This window comes from Sebastes umbrosus, chromosome 12 (assembly GCF_015220745.1).
Source record: "Sebastes umbrosus isolate fSebUmb1 chromosome 12, fSebUmb1.pri, whole genome shotgun sequence".
In the NCBI taxonomy this organism is placed as follows: domain Eukaryota; kingdom Metazoa; phylum Chordata; class Actinopteri; order Perciformes; family Sebastidae; genus Sebastes; species Sebastes umbrosus.
Window position 1 is genome coordinate 4,685,480 of NC_051280.1, and position 15,289 is coordinate 4,700,768.

Below are 15,289 nucleotides of genomic sequence, written 5' to 3' on the forward strand. Positions count from 1 at the left end.
CGCTGACTGATGACATCACATCACTCTGAACTTTGACCTCGTGATAATAACAAATCAGATAATAGTGTAGTGTAGTGTTTATTTCTTCTTATATAACTTAAATCTATTCTAGGTGAATAAAATGTAAATTATAAAATATTTCTAGGTCGCAACACAGGCACACGGGGGGGGGGGGGGGGGGGGTTCAGTCCCAGCTCAATCAGCTTGTCAGTCAGTCTAGTGGAGACTATGGTATTGAAAGCTGAACTGTACTCAATGAACAGCAGTCTCAAATAGCCCCCCCTACAACTGTCAAGGTGAGAGAGTGAGGTGAGGTGTGCAGTGCCAGGGAGACGGCATCATCCATGGATCTATTTGGACGGTATGCGAACTGTATCGGGTCCATGGTGCAAGGGAGAAAGGCACAGACGTGATCCTTTATCATCTTGAAGCATTTCATGACCACTGAGGTGAGGGACACCGGTCGGTAGTCATTCATGCAAGCTGAAGGAGAATTCTTAGGCGTAGGGACAATAATGGATTGCTTGAGGCAGGTAGAGACCACGGACTTAGCCAGGGAGTGGTTGAATATAGTGGTTAGCACTGGGGCTAGCTGATTAGCACAGGTCTTCAGTACATGCCCAGATATGCCATCTGGACCTGCAGCTTTCCCAGTGCTCACACTCATCAGAACCCTCCTCACAACGTGCTCTGACACTGAGAGTGTGTGATCATCCCCAGCGGAACTCACTCCAGCTATGCTAACAATGTTATTGTTAGCCGGCGAGCTAGCAGTGCTATTGCTAGGTTCAAACCGTGCAAAAAATGAGTTCAGGTTGTCAGCTAGGGTGACGTCAGCACTCACAATTGAAGGGCGTCTGCCCCGATACTCCGTTATAGTCCGCAGTCCCTGCCATGGGCGTCTAGTATCGCGTTGCTCCATGTTCAGAGGATTCACCTCTACAGCTGAATGACAACTGCTCGCCAAATGTGGAAGGATCTTATCTGACCTCTCCTAATGCATTACTACACAATCAAATATTTCTACCCCTGTTGACTAACATGTATCTCTCAAATACATCTCATACATTTTTAGAACATTTGTGAAATGTTTTACAAATAAACATAAAACACAACCTCATGATATTTACTTCAAAAAGTAGTTTTTATTTGCAGAACTGACAATTTAAAATAAAACACTCTGTTCCAGTGATAATCATTTTGCTCAAATTCTGACTTTACGCAGCCTACGCACCACCATCCTTCTCATTCAAAAATATGAAAATATAATATACAATATTATCCTCCATCACTGCAACCAATCACATCAGAAGTGATAGAGATCATTATTATGTGATACTACCATTTAGAGGTTCATACTATTTTTTTTTAATTTAAATTGACATAACACATTATGAGTAATACACATAGAAGTCTGAGCATGGTTCCTTTCAGAGGGGTATAACTTCTTTTGGAGTGTTGACATATGCACACAAAATGCTGAGTCATCGTTTTGAGTTCCTTTGGAGGATTGAAAGGGAACAAGTGTGAAAACACCCTTAGACAACTACTCATGACGACAGAAATGCCACAAAAACTTCTTGAAATAAGAAAACAAAATGTCTTTGCCCTTCAGGTTCAAATGCAAACCATCCCTGTCAAACAAATGACAAAGAACTTCCCCTCCTGAAAAAAAAAATTGTTGGTACGCAGAAATATGACATTACACATCTGTGTTGTCTTCCTCTCCATCAGTGCGTTGAACTGGTCACTCGGTCACTGCCAAAGACATCAAGAACTCCCAGCAAGCATGCTGATGCTGCGGGAACCAACGCATCGATCACAGGGACGTCCCACACCAACACACATGGACGTACTGAGGAGAGATGCTGGACAGTGCTAGCGAGCTAGCCAGATGTATGGTGGACTGAGAAAGCTGGAAGCTCCACTTGAAAGCCCGTCTGAGGACGGCCCAATGACATCAATTCCGATAGTTGTTTTATCGCTCTTTCCATCCACCACTATTGGTTTTGTGTTATCAGTCCTACTTGTATTAGCTATTACAGCTGCTAGGCTATTATTGTGGTCTCTCACTCTCACTCTCACTCTCACTCTCTCACTCTCTCATATATATCCGGTCTCGGCAGATGGCCGCCCGCCCTGCGCCCGGTTCTGCTCCAGGTTTCTTCCCAGTAATCAGGGAGTTTTTCTTGACCATAGTGCGCTTGGTGGATACTGTTAGGTCTCTAAACTATGGTGTACGGTCATAGACCTGCTCTATATATAAAGCGTCTTGAGATAACTTCTGTTGTGATTTGACGCTATACAAAAATAAATGGAATTGAATTGAATTGAACTGCTTCACCAGTGCTTTGGTGTTATGGTGATCCATAGGTCGAGGCAACACGGAACAAACAGCAAAGTGTATGTCCTCACGTCCTCGCTGAATTCGATGTATCAAAGAATCCATCTGCTGCACAAGCAAACTGGGACTTACACCAGTGGCAATGTCGTTGGTCCCGATTTGGATAACAACTATCGCTCCTCCACTTAACTTCTTAAAATGATCGATGTTCTGGGACAAACTGCGAGAACCAGTTGTTCCAGGATGCACAAACGCATTGATGTTGGAGATCGTGTCTTCAAGCCCAAGGCACATTGAATCCGTCAAGAAACACACCTCCACACCTGCAACAATAACCACCACAATGTAAAACAAGTGGCAATCACCAACTTTGCACAATAACAAAAACAACATGTACTTTCAAACAAAGGCAATGATACTAACCTGTATTCACTTTGAAGACTTTCTGTCCAAACTGGCACACAGCTGAAGAGGATTCTCGATCTAAACATACAACAAACACAAATAATTACACACTTTTCTACTAGCTTAGATTTGTGATATGAAACATCAGGTCACCAAGGCATGTGTTGAAAACAGCTACAGACCTGCCAATATTGGATGCCAACCCAGACACACCACATAATAATCTTTGTGTTGAATTATGGTACTAAATGCACCATGGAGGTGCAACAGACACATTCCATCTGTCTTGAAATGTTTTCCATAGTTTCGCACATTACTGTTTGCTCATCTATCAGCCCTGTTTCACTGTACCTTGGAAGCCCAATATTAACCTCCCAGTTACTGCCAAACACACCATGCTGTTTTGTCAACTTAACAATTTTTTTTTGTCATAGCATTACTTTGCTGCATTGCCTTTGCTATTTTGCTCCCTTCTAGAAGGATGCAATCAACATCTTCACCCTTTCCATGTACATACAGGAGCAATCCCATGTTTGATTGCTGCCACAAGACTACATGCTAGCCCTTCATTCACATTACTGTGCAATGCTGTTTCTCTGACATCAGTCCCAGCAACAATAGGCGATTGAAATTTTGCTAAACACATGCAAGCATTAATATTCGCCTCACTCTTACCTTTGACAGTTCTTGTTGACATACGATGACCCTGTTCTACCACAACCACTGGCACGGCCCTGGAAGTTGACGCCTGTGGAGAGACATCCACAATTGGTGGGATGGCCTCCACCTTCAAAAAATGCAGTGAAAAAACAGCTTTGAAAATCATGTATTTTTTCAGTGTTTGAAATTATTAAAGTATAACTATTTATATATTAATGAGCAAAGCATAAAACTGAAGAGTTTTCTATTTGGAACACTCCTTCAAAACCTTCAAACAAAATAGGAGAAAACTATCGTTGACATTTTTTCCTCTCAAAAGGTAATCCATAAACAAACAATCAATAAATATATCCTAATAATTAACGCATAATACAAACATAACAAACCTGTTGCTGAACAATCCTCATCTTGGGTGCTCCATGGGACTGCTTAGGTTCCCAAGAATGCTGCCTCTGTAATTACAAATAGCATAATTAGAACCCTTTGTCAATTACAAAGATACCATATTATATATCACTTTCTCCAAACAATCTCAATCATTTTATTACAGTGTGCAACATCTTACCTTGCTGCTGTAACTAACAGTCATATATCCTTCTTCGTCTGTTTGACATGGCCGTGTTGCAGCGACCTCTTCCTTCACGACCACCTTTGGAGAGAATCTTCTAGCAGGCAGTGATGTCTCAGGAGCAACCTGTGGCTTTGGTGCAGTTGTCTCCAGGTGCAGATGAGCAGAAGTCCAGAACAGCTTTGCCAAAATGCCCATTCCCTCACTGTCACTCAAATGAACCTGCAAAATAAGTAATTTTACAGTAATTAAACCCAAATATCTTACAATCAATATGCATCTGTATGATTTGAACTTATATCAACGACAAAAAGGGTACATCGCACTTATGCATTTGCCATGTCACAACATATATACTTACGCCGTCTTGGCTCCACAGCTTAAGGTTGTGCACAGGAAAATGCTCAGCAGTGGAGACGTACTTGACACCTTAAAAAAATAAGAAACATCATACATTACTGAAATTGAATATTTTGACACTGTGTTTACAATATATTGCCAACCTACAATGAAACTTATTTTAATTATTTGTTTTTAAATATTTACATAATCATAATGAATATCAGGAAAGTTATACCTTTTAGTTATTAAAAAAATCATAATAAATATTATGGAAATAATATGATTATTGGCAACAACAAATGTATAATCTTAAAAAGGTGAATTTGGTTTTTAAGTAGTTCGAATGAAACCATAACGACTAATATGGAACAATAACATTTATTCAAATAGTTTGCCCAGGAGTATACAACTTGTTAAACTTGTAACTGTACTTAAACTCTTTCTTTAAACATACCTGCACGTGCAGCCACACAATGAAACTCTTGCCTCAGTTGGTCCTGCAGATCCACAGCTACATTCAACCTCGGAGGAAAATCCAACACCATCACCTGTTTTAAAATAGATGTTAATGACTAAAAGGTCATACACATTAACAGCTCATACATAAATAAGGCTGGGGCGATTCGTCGACGTAGTCGATTACGTAAATACGTCGATTTACGTAACGTGCGTCGACGCATCGGATGACGTAATGAAAATGCGCTGCGCCCGGTCCGAGCATGGATTCTGATTCCCCCAGAGAGCAAGCGTCAAAAAACCTCTCCAACGTTCATCAAAGGTGTGGGAATACTTCAAACAGAGACCCAACAATCCGGTGCTCTGTAAGTTGTGCAGAATGGAGATGGCGTACTACAGCAGTACAAGTGCAATGCACAAGCACCTGACAAGAAGGCATCCCGGAGCGCTGCGTGAAGAAGCAACAAGACACCGCTGTCCTGTTGACTTTGTCCACACCAGGCATGATATATTGAGATTGTAAAAGCGCGGACGTGTTTCTTTTAACAGTAGTCATTTAAAGTTTGTTTTTAAAATGTTTCTTCATCACCACATAAAAGTATTTTATGGACCACTGTTATAGTAACGTAACGTAACATTACACCACGCATCATCTAACATTGTTATTCGGCAGTTATATATTTTCTGTTTACTTTAACGGCGATGTACGAGTGAGAAAATGGCTTAAAGTAACATTACATATTGTTCTACAGTCTGTGACTGCTAGTCTGTAAATAGTTTCAATTATTTCTCTCGTTCTCCACACTGATGCAAAAGTACATTTGCTAGTGTTTATCTTAACTGCATATTATTACAGTGATGAAATAAATCCATGTCTAAACCATTTTAAGTTTTAAGTTAAGTACTTAAGTAAAAATACTGATGAGGATTATTATTATTATTATTATTATTATTAGCCTAATGTCATAACACAACAGTGCTGTGGAAATTAGACCTGTTTTAAAATGTGCCACTATTATCATTATTCTAATGGCTTTCTGTGTCTCTTTTTCAGGACGAGACAAATCAGAGTGGAGGACTTTTTCCACAAAAACAACATTGCACTTTATTCCTTTTACATGAATTTACAATACAAGCTCTTGTTTTAATTTTATTTTGGAGAAATTGTATGTTGGACTGAAAACAGATTACCAGTAAAGACTAGGATATTTTTTGTTGAGAAATAATGCCATAATAATATTATTGTTTTATGTATATGTTTATAAGAGGCCATTGACTGCAGACACTGTACAGGAGCTTGCCAAAAGCTACCCCTGCCTCGTCGATGGTTCGGCTCGCTGTGAGGTCGCTGCTTGGGGCCAAAAGACAGACGACATCAGGTGTTCGCAGGACAACAGAATTCATCACCTCCGTTCGCAACTCAGCTGCACAGGCCCCCGGCGTCGACATGATGCCAAAGGAAAGCCCCTCTGGCATCTTCACGTAACCATCTGCAATGGCTCGTAAATGGGAGCATCCAACAAGCAGGACAAACTGGAACAACATAAAGGATATTTTTAGAATAAAAATCACAAATTATCACAAGATTTAGTACTTTGTTCATTAACTCTAACAACAATAATACCTTCTTGTCTGGAGAGTCAGGAGGCATGACCAACTTGTGCTTTCGCCCAGTAAAGGAGGAAATTGGCCATTTTTTATGACAATATCCTGTTCCGCAAACTATTGATAAACACACAAAGACACCACACAATGAAACTTAACACAGCATTATTTATGTAGACAAAATAATTATGCACCATCCTGCAAAGAAATAATGCAACAATATACACCTTACACACATAAGGACAGCATGTAGAAAACAAATAACTTGCTACATACCGACAATATTGCCAGCTGTGTTCTGCTGCGCTGCCTGAGATCGACGAAGGGATCTTTTACGCAGCATCTGAAAATATATAAGCCCAATTGATTAATAACGACAATTGTACGCCCCTAAAAACTTCATTGTACTATATAGTGACCCAGAGTTGCAAACAACTAGAGCAGCCAAGTGCAGTTGGGTTTCAAGTGGGCCAGAACCATAAATTATATGACACAACCCAGCAGCACAGACTCATCTGTAATAGAAGTTCCGACTCTTTAGGCTCCCAAACAACTCTTCATTTTACCAGTTCCGCCTTTTACAATTCATCACAATTTATACTGTTTTGACCTATGATTACTGTGTGCACATAACCTACTGTATATCACTTAAATTATTAAATATAATTATACCAAACCTTATCATTTCCAGAACACCATAATTTTAAAATATGTTTGGTATAAAAACATTAAATGTAAATACATCACACACTATTATACATGAGTATTACAAATTAGATTTATACTGAACATTGTAGTGTTTAACAGTTTAATGGTAAATTGCTGAATCAGTACCAGTGTTTGTAATTTGCATCTGAGCTCATTTACATATTCTTGTGCCAGTTAATGGGCCATAGGTGGGTCATTCTTCGTCAAACTGGCATTTGCAGTCTAATCAAGCAGCTGATACGCATATGTATGGCACCCAGACTACACAATAGGTGTTGTTTTAAAGTGAAACCTGTTTGCATGCATATCATTTTCATGTACAAACCTTGCATGGAACCAATTGTAGTGTTTGGCATGCATGGACTGCCCATGGTGCAAAGAAGCTCTTCCTATAATTCTGCCATGTATTAATTTACCGAAAATAGACAGAAAAAAACTCTCTCGAACACGAAGAGGCGATCACTTAAAAGAGCCGGAAACGGATCAAAAGTGTGCCGAACTACCTATATAATAATGCCAATTCGTAAAAAAGTACGAATTCATGCTTTTTTCAGGTTACACCAACTGACGACAAGCAACTTTTAAAAAGCTTGTTTTCTGGATGGATCAATGCCAGGTTATGCTGCTGTTCGATCAACACTCAACATAAAGAGTTTGGTCCGGTCTCTGTACAGATATGATGTAACATTTTCTATGCTCTATGTTTCTATAACTGATTCAGATGTCCGATGACTTACATTCTTAATTTGATAAAAGTATACAGTTACAATCAACCAAGCTTTGACTTAAAACCACTTCTTAAACTGAAACACAATGACTCACTGCAACATTATTGACCACATACTGTTTTATAAGTAGGCTAAATGGAAATTAAATTAAATACACCAACATTCACCTTCACAACAAAATCAACTGGTTTGGAGATCAAACTTCGTCGAATCCTCTGAGGGGTCCTCCAAGCTCAATCCAATTGGTTCTACTGTTAGAAGCAGATTGTACTCTCTTGTTAAAAAGAGTAGCAAACAACTACAGCAGCCAAGTGCAGTTGGGTTTCAAGTGGGCCAGAACCATAAATTATATGACAATATACAGTTACAATCAACCAAGATTTGGCTTAAAAAAAGGTCACTTCTTAAACCGAAACACAATCACTCACTGAAACGTTACGCGACCAGATGCTCTTTTAGAAGTAGGCTAAATGGAAAATAAATGCAAGAGCAAAAACTTACCTTCAAACCAAGAGGAACTGGTTGGAAATCAAATCTGTAGATTTGTCAGAGGTGTCCTGAAAGCTCGATCCAATGTGTTTTACTGTTACCAGGAGATTTACTCGCTTGTTAAAAAAACAAGAGAGTGAATTGATCCTGAGGGTAACAGCATTATATGTACAGGCATGCAGGTTTCTGTGGGCGTGTCTAAAAACAAGGAACTAATCACAACACGTGGGTTTCTGTGGGCGTCGCCAACAGCATGCCACTAACCAATTAAAACATTGTCTGGGGAAAAAGTTTACATAGAAATACAACTTAAAAAGAAAATAATCTATTCTTGTTGGTTAATCAGTGATAAAAATAATATGAAAATATGAAATATACTATCTTGAACCTCTAATGATGAAACAGAACCATTTATACTTATACTATATATGCTGTGTATATATATACATATGTATATATGTATATATATGTACATATATACACTATATATACTGTATATAATATTTATACAGGTTTATTTTATAATAGTTTAATTTAAAATGTCATGTTTATGTCATGTAGTGTAACAACAGTTATTGGAGATTTTATATTCACATAAAAAGGTTTTCCCTAACACTGAAATGTGATATTATTACATTTATACTTTTTATTGACAAAAACTAATATTTACATGTCATTAGGATGAACTGACCTTAACATGAAATATTAACCTTAAAACAATCTTTGTGAAAGCAACACTTTGAACACAAATCATTTCTACTGCTCTGCCAATTAATGTGTACAAATGTAATCATGATTCATACTCAGCTTCATGATTTATACAGGATATAATGTTTTTTTTATAATTTAATCCATCCATCCATCCATCTTCAACCGCTTATCCGGAATCGGGTCGCGGGGGCAACAGTTCCAGCAGGGGACCCCAAACTTCCCTTTCCCGGGCCACATTAACCAGCTCTGACTGGGGGATCCCGAGGCGTTCCCAGGCCAGAGTAGAGATATAATCTCTCCACCTAGTCCTGGGTCTTCCCCGTGGTCTCCTCCCAGCTGGTCGTGCCTGGAACACCTCCCAAGGGAGGCGCCCAGGAGGCATCCGTGCTAGATGCCCGAACCACCTCAACTGGCTCATTTCGACGCAAAGGAGCAAGGACTCTACTCCGGTTCCCTCACGGATGACTGAGCTTCTTACCCTATCTCTAAGGGAGACGCCAGCCACCCTCCTGAGGAAACCCATTTCGGCCGCTTGCACCCGCGACCTCGTTCTTTCGGTCATGACCCAACCCTCATGACCATAGGTGAGAGTAGGAACGAAGATTTAACGGTAGATCGAGAGCTTTGCCTTCCGGCTCAGCTCTCTTTTCGTCACAACGGTGCGGTAAAGCGAATGCAATACCGCCCCTGCTGCTCCGATTCTCCGACCAATCTCACGTTCCATCGTCCCCTCACTCGCGAACAATACCCCGAGATACTTAAACTCCTTCACTTGGGGTAAGGACTCATTCCCTACCTGGAGTAGGCAATCCACCGGTTTCCTGCTGAGAACCATGGCCTCAGATTTAGAGGTGCTGATTCTCATCCCGACTGCGTCACACTCGGCTGCGAACCGATCCAAGTGAGTGCTGGAGGTCGCAGACCGATGATGCCAACAGGACCACATCATCTGCAAAAAGCAGCGATGCGATCCGCAGCACACCGATCTGCAAACCCTCCTCCACCCGACTACGCCTCGATATCCTGTCCATGAATATCACGAACAGGATTGGTGACAAAGCGCAGCCCTGGCGGAGGCCAACCCCCACCGGAAACGAGTCCGATTTTTTGCCGAGGATCCGAACACAGCTCTCGCTTTGGGCGTACAGGGATTGGATTGCCCTGAGAAGTGCCCCCCTCACCCCATACTCCCGCAGCACCCCCCACAGTATCTCCCGGGGGACCCGGTCATATGCCTTCTCCAAGTCCACAAAACACATGTAGACTGGATGGGCATACTCCCAGGCCCCCTCCAGGATCCTTGCGAGAGTGAAGAGCTGGTCCGTTGTTCCACGGCCAGGACGGAATCCGCATTGTTCCTCATCGATCTGAGGTTCGACTATCGGCCGAACCCTCCTTTCCAGCACCTTGGAGTAGACTTTACCAGGGAGGCTGAGCAGTGTGATACCCCTGTAATTGGCACACACTCTCTGGTCCCCCTTTTTGAAAAGGGGAACCACCACCCCGGTCTGCCACTCCTTAGGCACTGTCACCGACTTCCACGCGGTGTTGAAGAGACGTGTCATCCAAGACAGCCCCTCCCCACCCAGAGCCTTCAGCATTTCTGGGCGGATCTCATCAACCCCCGGGGCTTTGCCACTGTGGAGTTGTTTGACTACCTCAGTGACTTCCACCAGGGTAATTGATGATGGTCCCCCATCAGCTTCCAGCTCTGCCTCTACCATAGAGGGCGTATTGGTCGGATTCAGAAGTTCCTCAAAGTGCTCCTTCCACCGCCCGATTACCTCCTCAGTTGAGGTCAACAGTGTCCCATCCTTACTGTACACAGCTTGGATGGTTCCCCGTTTCCCCCTCCTAAGGTGCCGGATGGTTTTCCAGAAGCACTTTGGTGCCGACCGAAAGTCCTTCTCCATGGCTGCTCCGAACTCCTCCCACACCCGCTGCTTTGCCTCCGTCACGGCAGCGGCTGCTGCTCTTCGGGCCCGTCGGTACCCTGCAACTGCCTCCGGAGACCTCCGAGATAACATATCCCGGAAGGCCTCCTTCTTCAGTCGGACGGCTTCCCTGACCACCGGTGTCCACCACGGTGTTCGAGGGTTGCCGCCCCTTGAGGCACCTAAGACCTTAAAACCACAGCTCACCGCCGCAGCTTCAGCAATGGAAGCTTTGAACATCGTCCACTCGGGTTCAATGCCCCCAACCTCCACAGGGATGCCAGAAAAGCTCCGCCGGAGGTGTGAGTTGAAGATCTCTCGGACAGGGGCCTCCTCCAGACGTTCCCAGTTCACCCTCACTACGCGTTTGGGCTTACCAGGTCTGTCCAGAGTCTTCCCCCACCCTCTGACCCAACTCACCACCAGATGGTGATCAGTTGACAGCTCCGCCTCTCTCTTCACCCGAGTGTCCAAAACATGCGGCCTCAGATCAGATGATACGATTACAAAATCGATCATCGACCTTCGGCCTAGGGTGCTCTGGTACCACGTACACTTATGAGCATCCTTATGTTCGAACATGGTGTTCGTTATGGACAATCCATGACTAGCACAGAAGTCCAACAACAAACGACCACTCGGGTTTAGATCAGGGAGGCCGTTCCTCCCAATCACGCCACTCCAGGTGTCTCCATCGTTGCCCACGTGCGCGTTGAAGTCTCCCAGGAGAACTATGGAGTCCCCTACTGGAGCCCCATACAGGACTCCATTCAGGGTCTCCAAGAAGGCCGAATACTCCGAACTGCTGTTTGGTGCATACGCACAAACAACAGTCAGAGTTTTCCCCCCCATAACCCGAAGGCGTAGGGAGGCGACCCTCTCGTCCACCGGGGTAAACTCCAACGTAGCGGCACTCAGCCGGGGATTTGTGAGTATCCCCACACCCGCCCGGCGCCTCACACCATGGGCAACTCCAGAGAAGAATAGAGTCCAACCCCTATCCAAGAGTACGGTTCCAGAACCGAGGCTGTGCGTAGAGGTAAGCCCTACCAGATCCACCTGATAGCGCTCCACCTCCCGCACAAGCTTCGGCTCCTTCCCCCACAGAGAGGTGACGTTCCACGTCCCCAGAGCCAGCCTCTGCCGCCCGGGTCCAGTCCGTCGAGGTCCCTGGCCTTCACTGCCACCCGTGTGGCAGCGCACCCGACCCAAGCGGTTCTTCCCGCAGGTGGTGAGCCCACAGGATGGAGAGGAGGGGGATGCCACGTTCCTTTTTCGGGGTATCCCCGGCCGGGCTCCGTGGCAAGCCCGGCCACCAGACGCTCGTTGACGGGCCCTCCGTCTGGGCCTGGCTCCAGACGTGGGCCCCGGGCTTCCTCCGGGCTGGGTAACTCCTCCTCTGCCTCGTGTCGTCATTGGGATTTTTGTGAACCATTCTTAGTCCGGCCCCTCACCTAAGACCAATTTGCCATGGGAGACCCTACCAGGAGCACGAGGCTCCAGACAACACAGCCCTCAGGGTCATAGGGACACACAAACCTCTCCACCACGTTAAGGTGATGGTTCCCGGATAATATAATTTAAATGAATTCAAATCATCCAAAACAATGTTAGGGAATATAACTCTTGTTAAACTCACTCTGTGTTGAAATTGTGTTAGACACAGCTTCTAGCACATTTCTAATCATGAATACTGGAATCAGATAATAAAGTGCACTGCTATTAATTTACAATCACATCTGTATAACATTTCACACACATGTTAAAAAGAAATATATTTTATATGTCTCATAGAGTTCTCCTTCATCTGCAGACAGCACTGCCACAAACACAGGCTCCCTCCACAGTAATCTCTTCTAATCATCCTGCTTTTGTCATGTAAGATACAGTAAAAGCTGGTGAACCAACTCTATCATATACAATACCTCTACCAGATTCTGACCGTCTGATGCATTACCACATCTACTCAGTGGCTGATCACCGACACTTAACCTTTCCACACAGATGCTGCCTCTATGCAGGCCAGCCATCAGGAATTCTGGACAGGGGGACACATTTCCCTAATTGTGACCACACCCAACCTGACACCAGCTCACCAAGTTTCATGTGATATTTCTGTCATATCTGGTGCTTCTCCAGACATTTGTTCATTGCCTTTCTGATCCTTTCATTTTCTTGTTTTCTCTGTATCATGGCTTTTATATCTGAGCCCTGATCAGTGTTCCACAAGGATATGGAGTAGCCATCCAGTGAGAAACAGTTCCCACCTATAGGGTCAGAGGGCATGACCCCCCAGAGAATGTTTTATTCATAGAAAGCCCAAATTTAGTGACCTGTGGTACATTCTAATGCTACTATTTCATCATATACACTAATCTTAATTATTGTATATTGTAATCAGTTTGCCTGCCTGATTGTAAACATGTAGCCAGTGTATCATTGTAAAGGAGAATAAGGCTTCTAATGCATTTTAGCCCACAGTCTATAATAGATATTAATATTTAAACCACGTCTATTCTTGACTGACCAGAACTTTACTAATTCAGAATCATAGACCTTATTTATTTTGATTTATTGAAACCTTCACTGTGGTTTATCAGGACATGCCACAATGATGGTTGTTGTATAAATGCTCTCTATTTCAATATAAATAAACACAGTTACTTTAAGGCTGCAAGGTCTTATCTAGTCTATGTATTGCTTTTAAATTAAACTAATATAAATTAAACCTATATATATATATATATATATATATATATATATATACTGAATATCTATGAACCCCCTGAGATTTTATATTCACATAAAAAGGTTTTCCCTAACACTGAAATGTGATATTATTACATTTATACTTTTGATTGACAAAAACTAATATTGACATGTCATTAGGATGAACTGACCTTAACATGAAATATTAACCTTAAAACAATCTTTGTGAAAGCAACACTTTGAACACAGATCATTTCTACTGCTCTGCCAATTAATGTGTACAAATGTAATCATGATTCATACTCAGCTTCATGATTTAAACAGGATATAATGTTTCATTTTTATAATTTAAATGAATTCAAATCATCCAAAACAATGTGAATACAATGGAATGGAATACAACTCTTGTTAAACTCACTCTGTGTTGAAATTGTGTTAGACACAGCTTCTAGCACATTTCTTATCATGAATACTGGAATCAGATAATAAAGTGCACTGCTATTAATTTACAATCACATCTGTATAACATTTCACATACATGTTAAAAAGAAATATATTTTATATGTTGTTACTAAACCAAACTGCAAATGTATTAGTTCACCTCTAATGTCTCATAGAGTTCTCCTTCATCTGCAGACAGCACTGCCACAAACACAGGCTCCCTCCACAGTAATCTCTTCTAATCATCCTGCTTTTGTCATGTAAGATACAGTAAAAGCTGTTGCACCAAAACTATTGTATACGATAGCTCTACCAGATTCTGACCGTCTGATGCATTACCACATGAACTCAATGGCTGATCACTGACACTTAACCTTTCCACACAGATGCTGCCTCTATGCAGGCCAGCCATCAGGAATTCTGGACAGGGGGACACATTTCCCTAATTGTGACCACACCCAACCTGACACCAGCTCACCAAGTTTCATGTGATATTTCTGTCATATCTAGTGCTTCTCCAGACATTTGTTCATTGCCTTTCTGATCCTTTCATTTTCTTGTTTTCTCTGTATCATGGCTTTTATATCTGAGCCCTGATCAGTGTTCCACAAGGATATGGAGTAGCCATCCAGTGAGAAACAGTTCCCACCTATAGGGTCAGAGGGCATGACCCCCCAGAGAATGTTTTATTCATAGAAAGCCCAAATTTAGTGACCTGTGGTACATTCTAATGCTACTATTCCATCATATACACTAATCTTAATTATTGTATATTGTAATCAGTTTGCCTGCCTGATTGTAAACATGTAGCCAGTGTATCATTGTAAAGGAGAATAAGGCTTCTAGTGCATTTTAGCCCACAGTCTGTAATAGATATTAATATTTAAACCACGTCTATTCTTGACTGATCAGAACTTTACTAATTCAGAATCATAGACCTTATTTATTTCTATTTATTGAAACCTTCACTGTGGTTTATCAGGACATGCCACAATGATGGTTGTTGCATAAATGCTCTCTATTTCAATATAAATAAACACGGTTACTTTAAGGCTGCAAGGTCTTATCTAGTCTATGTATTGCTTTTATATGAAACTAATATAAATTAAACCTATATATATATATATATACTGAATATCTATGAACCCCCTGTTGTATCTTTCAAATACATCTAATACATTTTTAGAAC

The 15,289-nt window shown here is 42.1% G+C and overlaps 1 protein-coding gene across 1 annotated transcript in view; it reads right to left on the reverse strand.

The window, feature by feature from the left end:
• Positions 1-1,484: 1,484 nt before the first annotated feature.
• LOC119498839 overlaps positions 1,485-15,289 on the reverse strand; it is a 30,758-nt gene continuing 16,953 nt past the window's right edge. The window contains exons 6-13 of the mRNA XM_037787911.1: positions 4,774-4,867; positions 4,339-4,406; positions 3,975-4,199; positions 3,796-3,861; positions 3,425-3,536; positions 2,768-2,827; positions 2,337-2,667; positions 1,485-1,500 (exon numbers count right to left, since the gene is read on the reverse strand). Coding sequence (XP_037643839.1) covers positions 1,485-1,500; positions 2,337-2,667; positions 2,768-2,827; positions 3,425-3,536; positions 3,796-3,861; positions 3,975-4,199; positions 4,339-4,406; positions 4,774-4,867 — 972 coding nt within the window. The remainder of the gene's footprint in view (positions 1,501-2,336; positions 2,668-2,767; positions 2,828-3,424; positions 3,537-3,795; positions 3,862-3,974; positions 4,200-4,338; positions 4,407-4,773; positions 4,868-15,289) is intronic.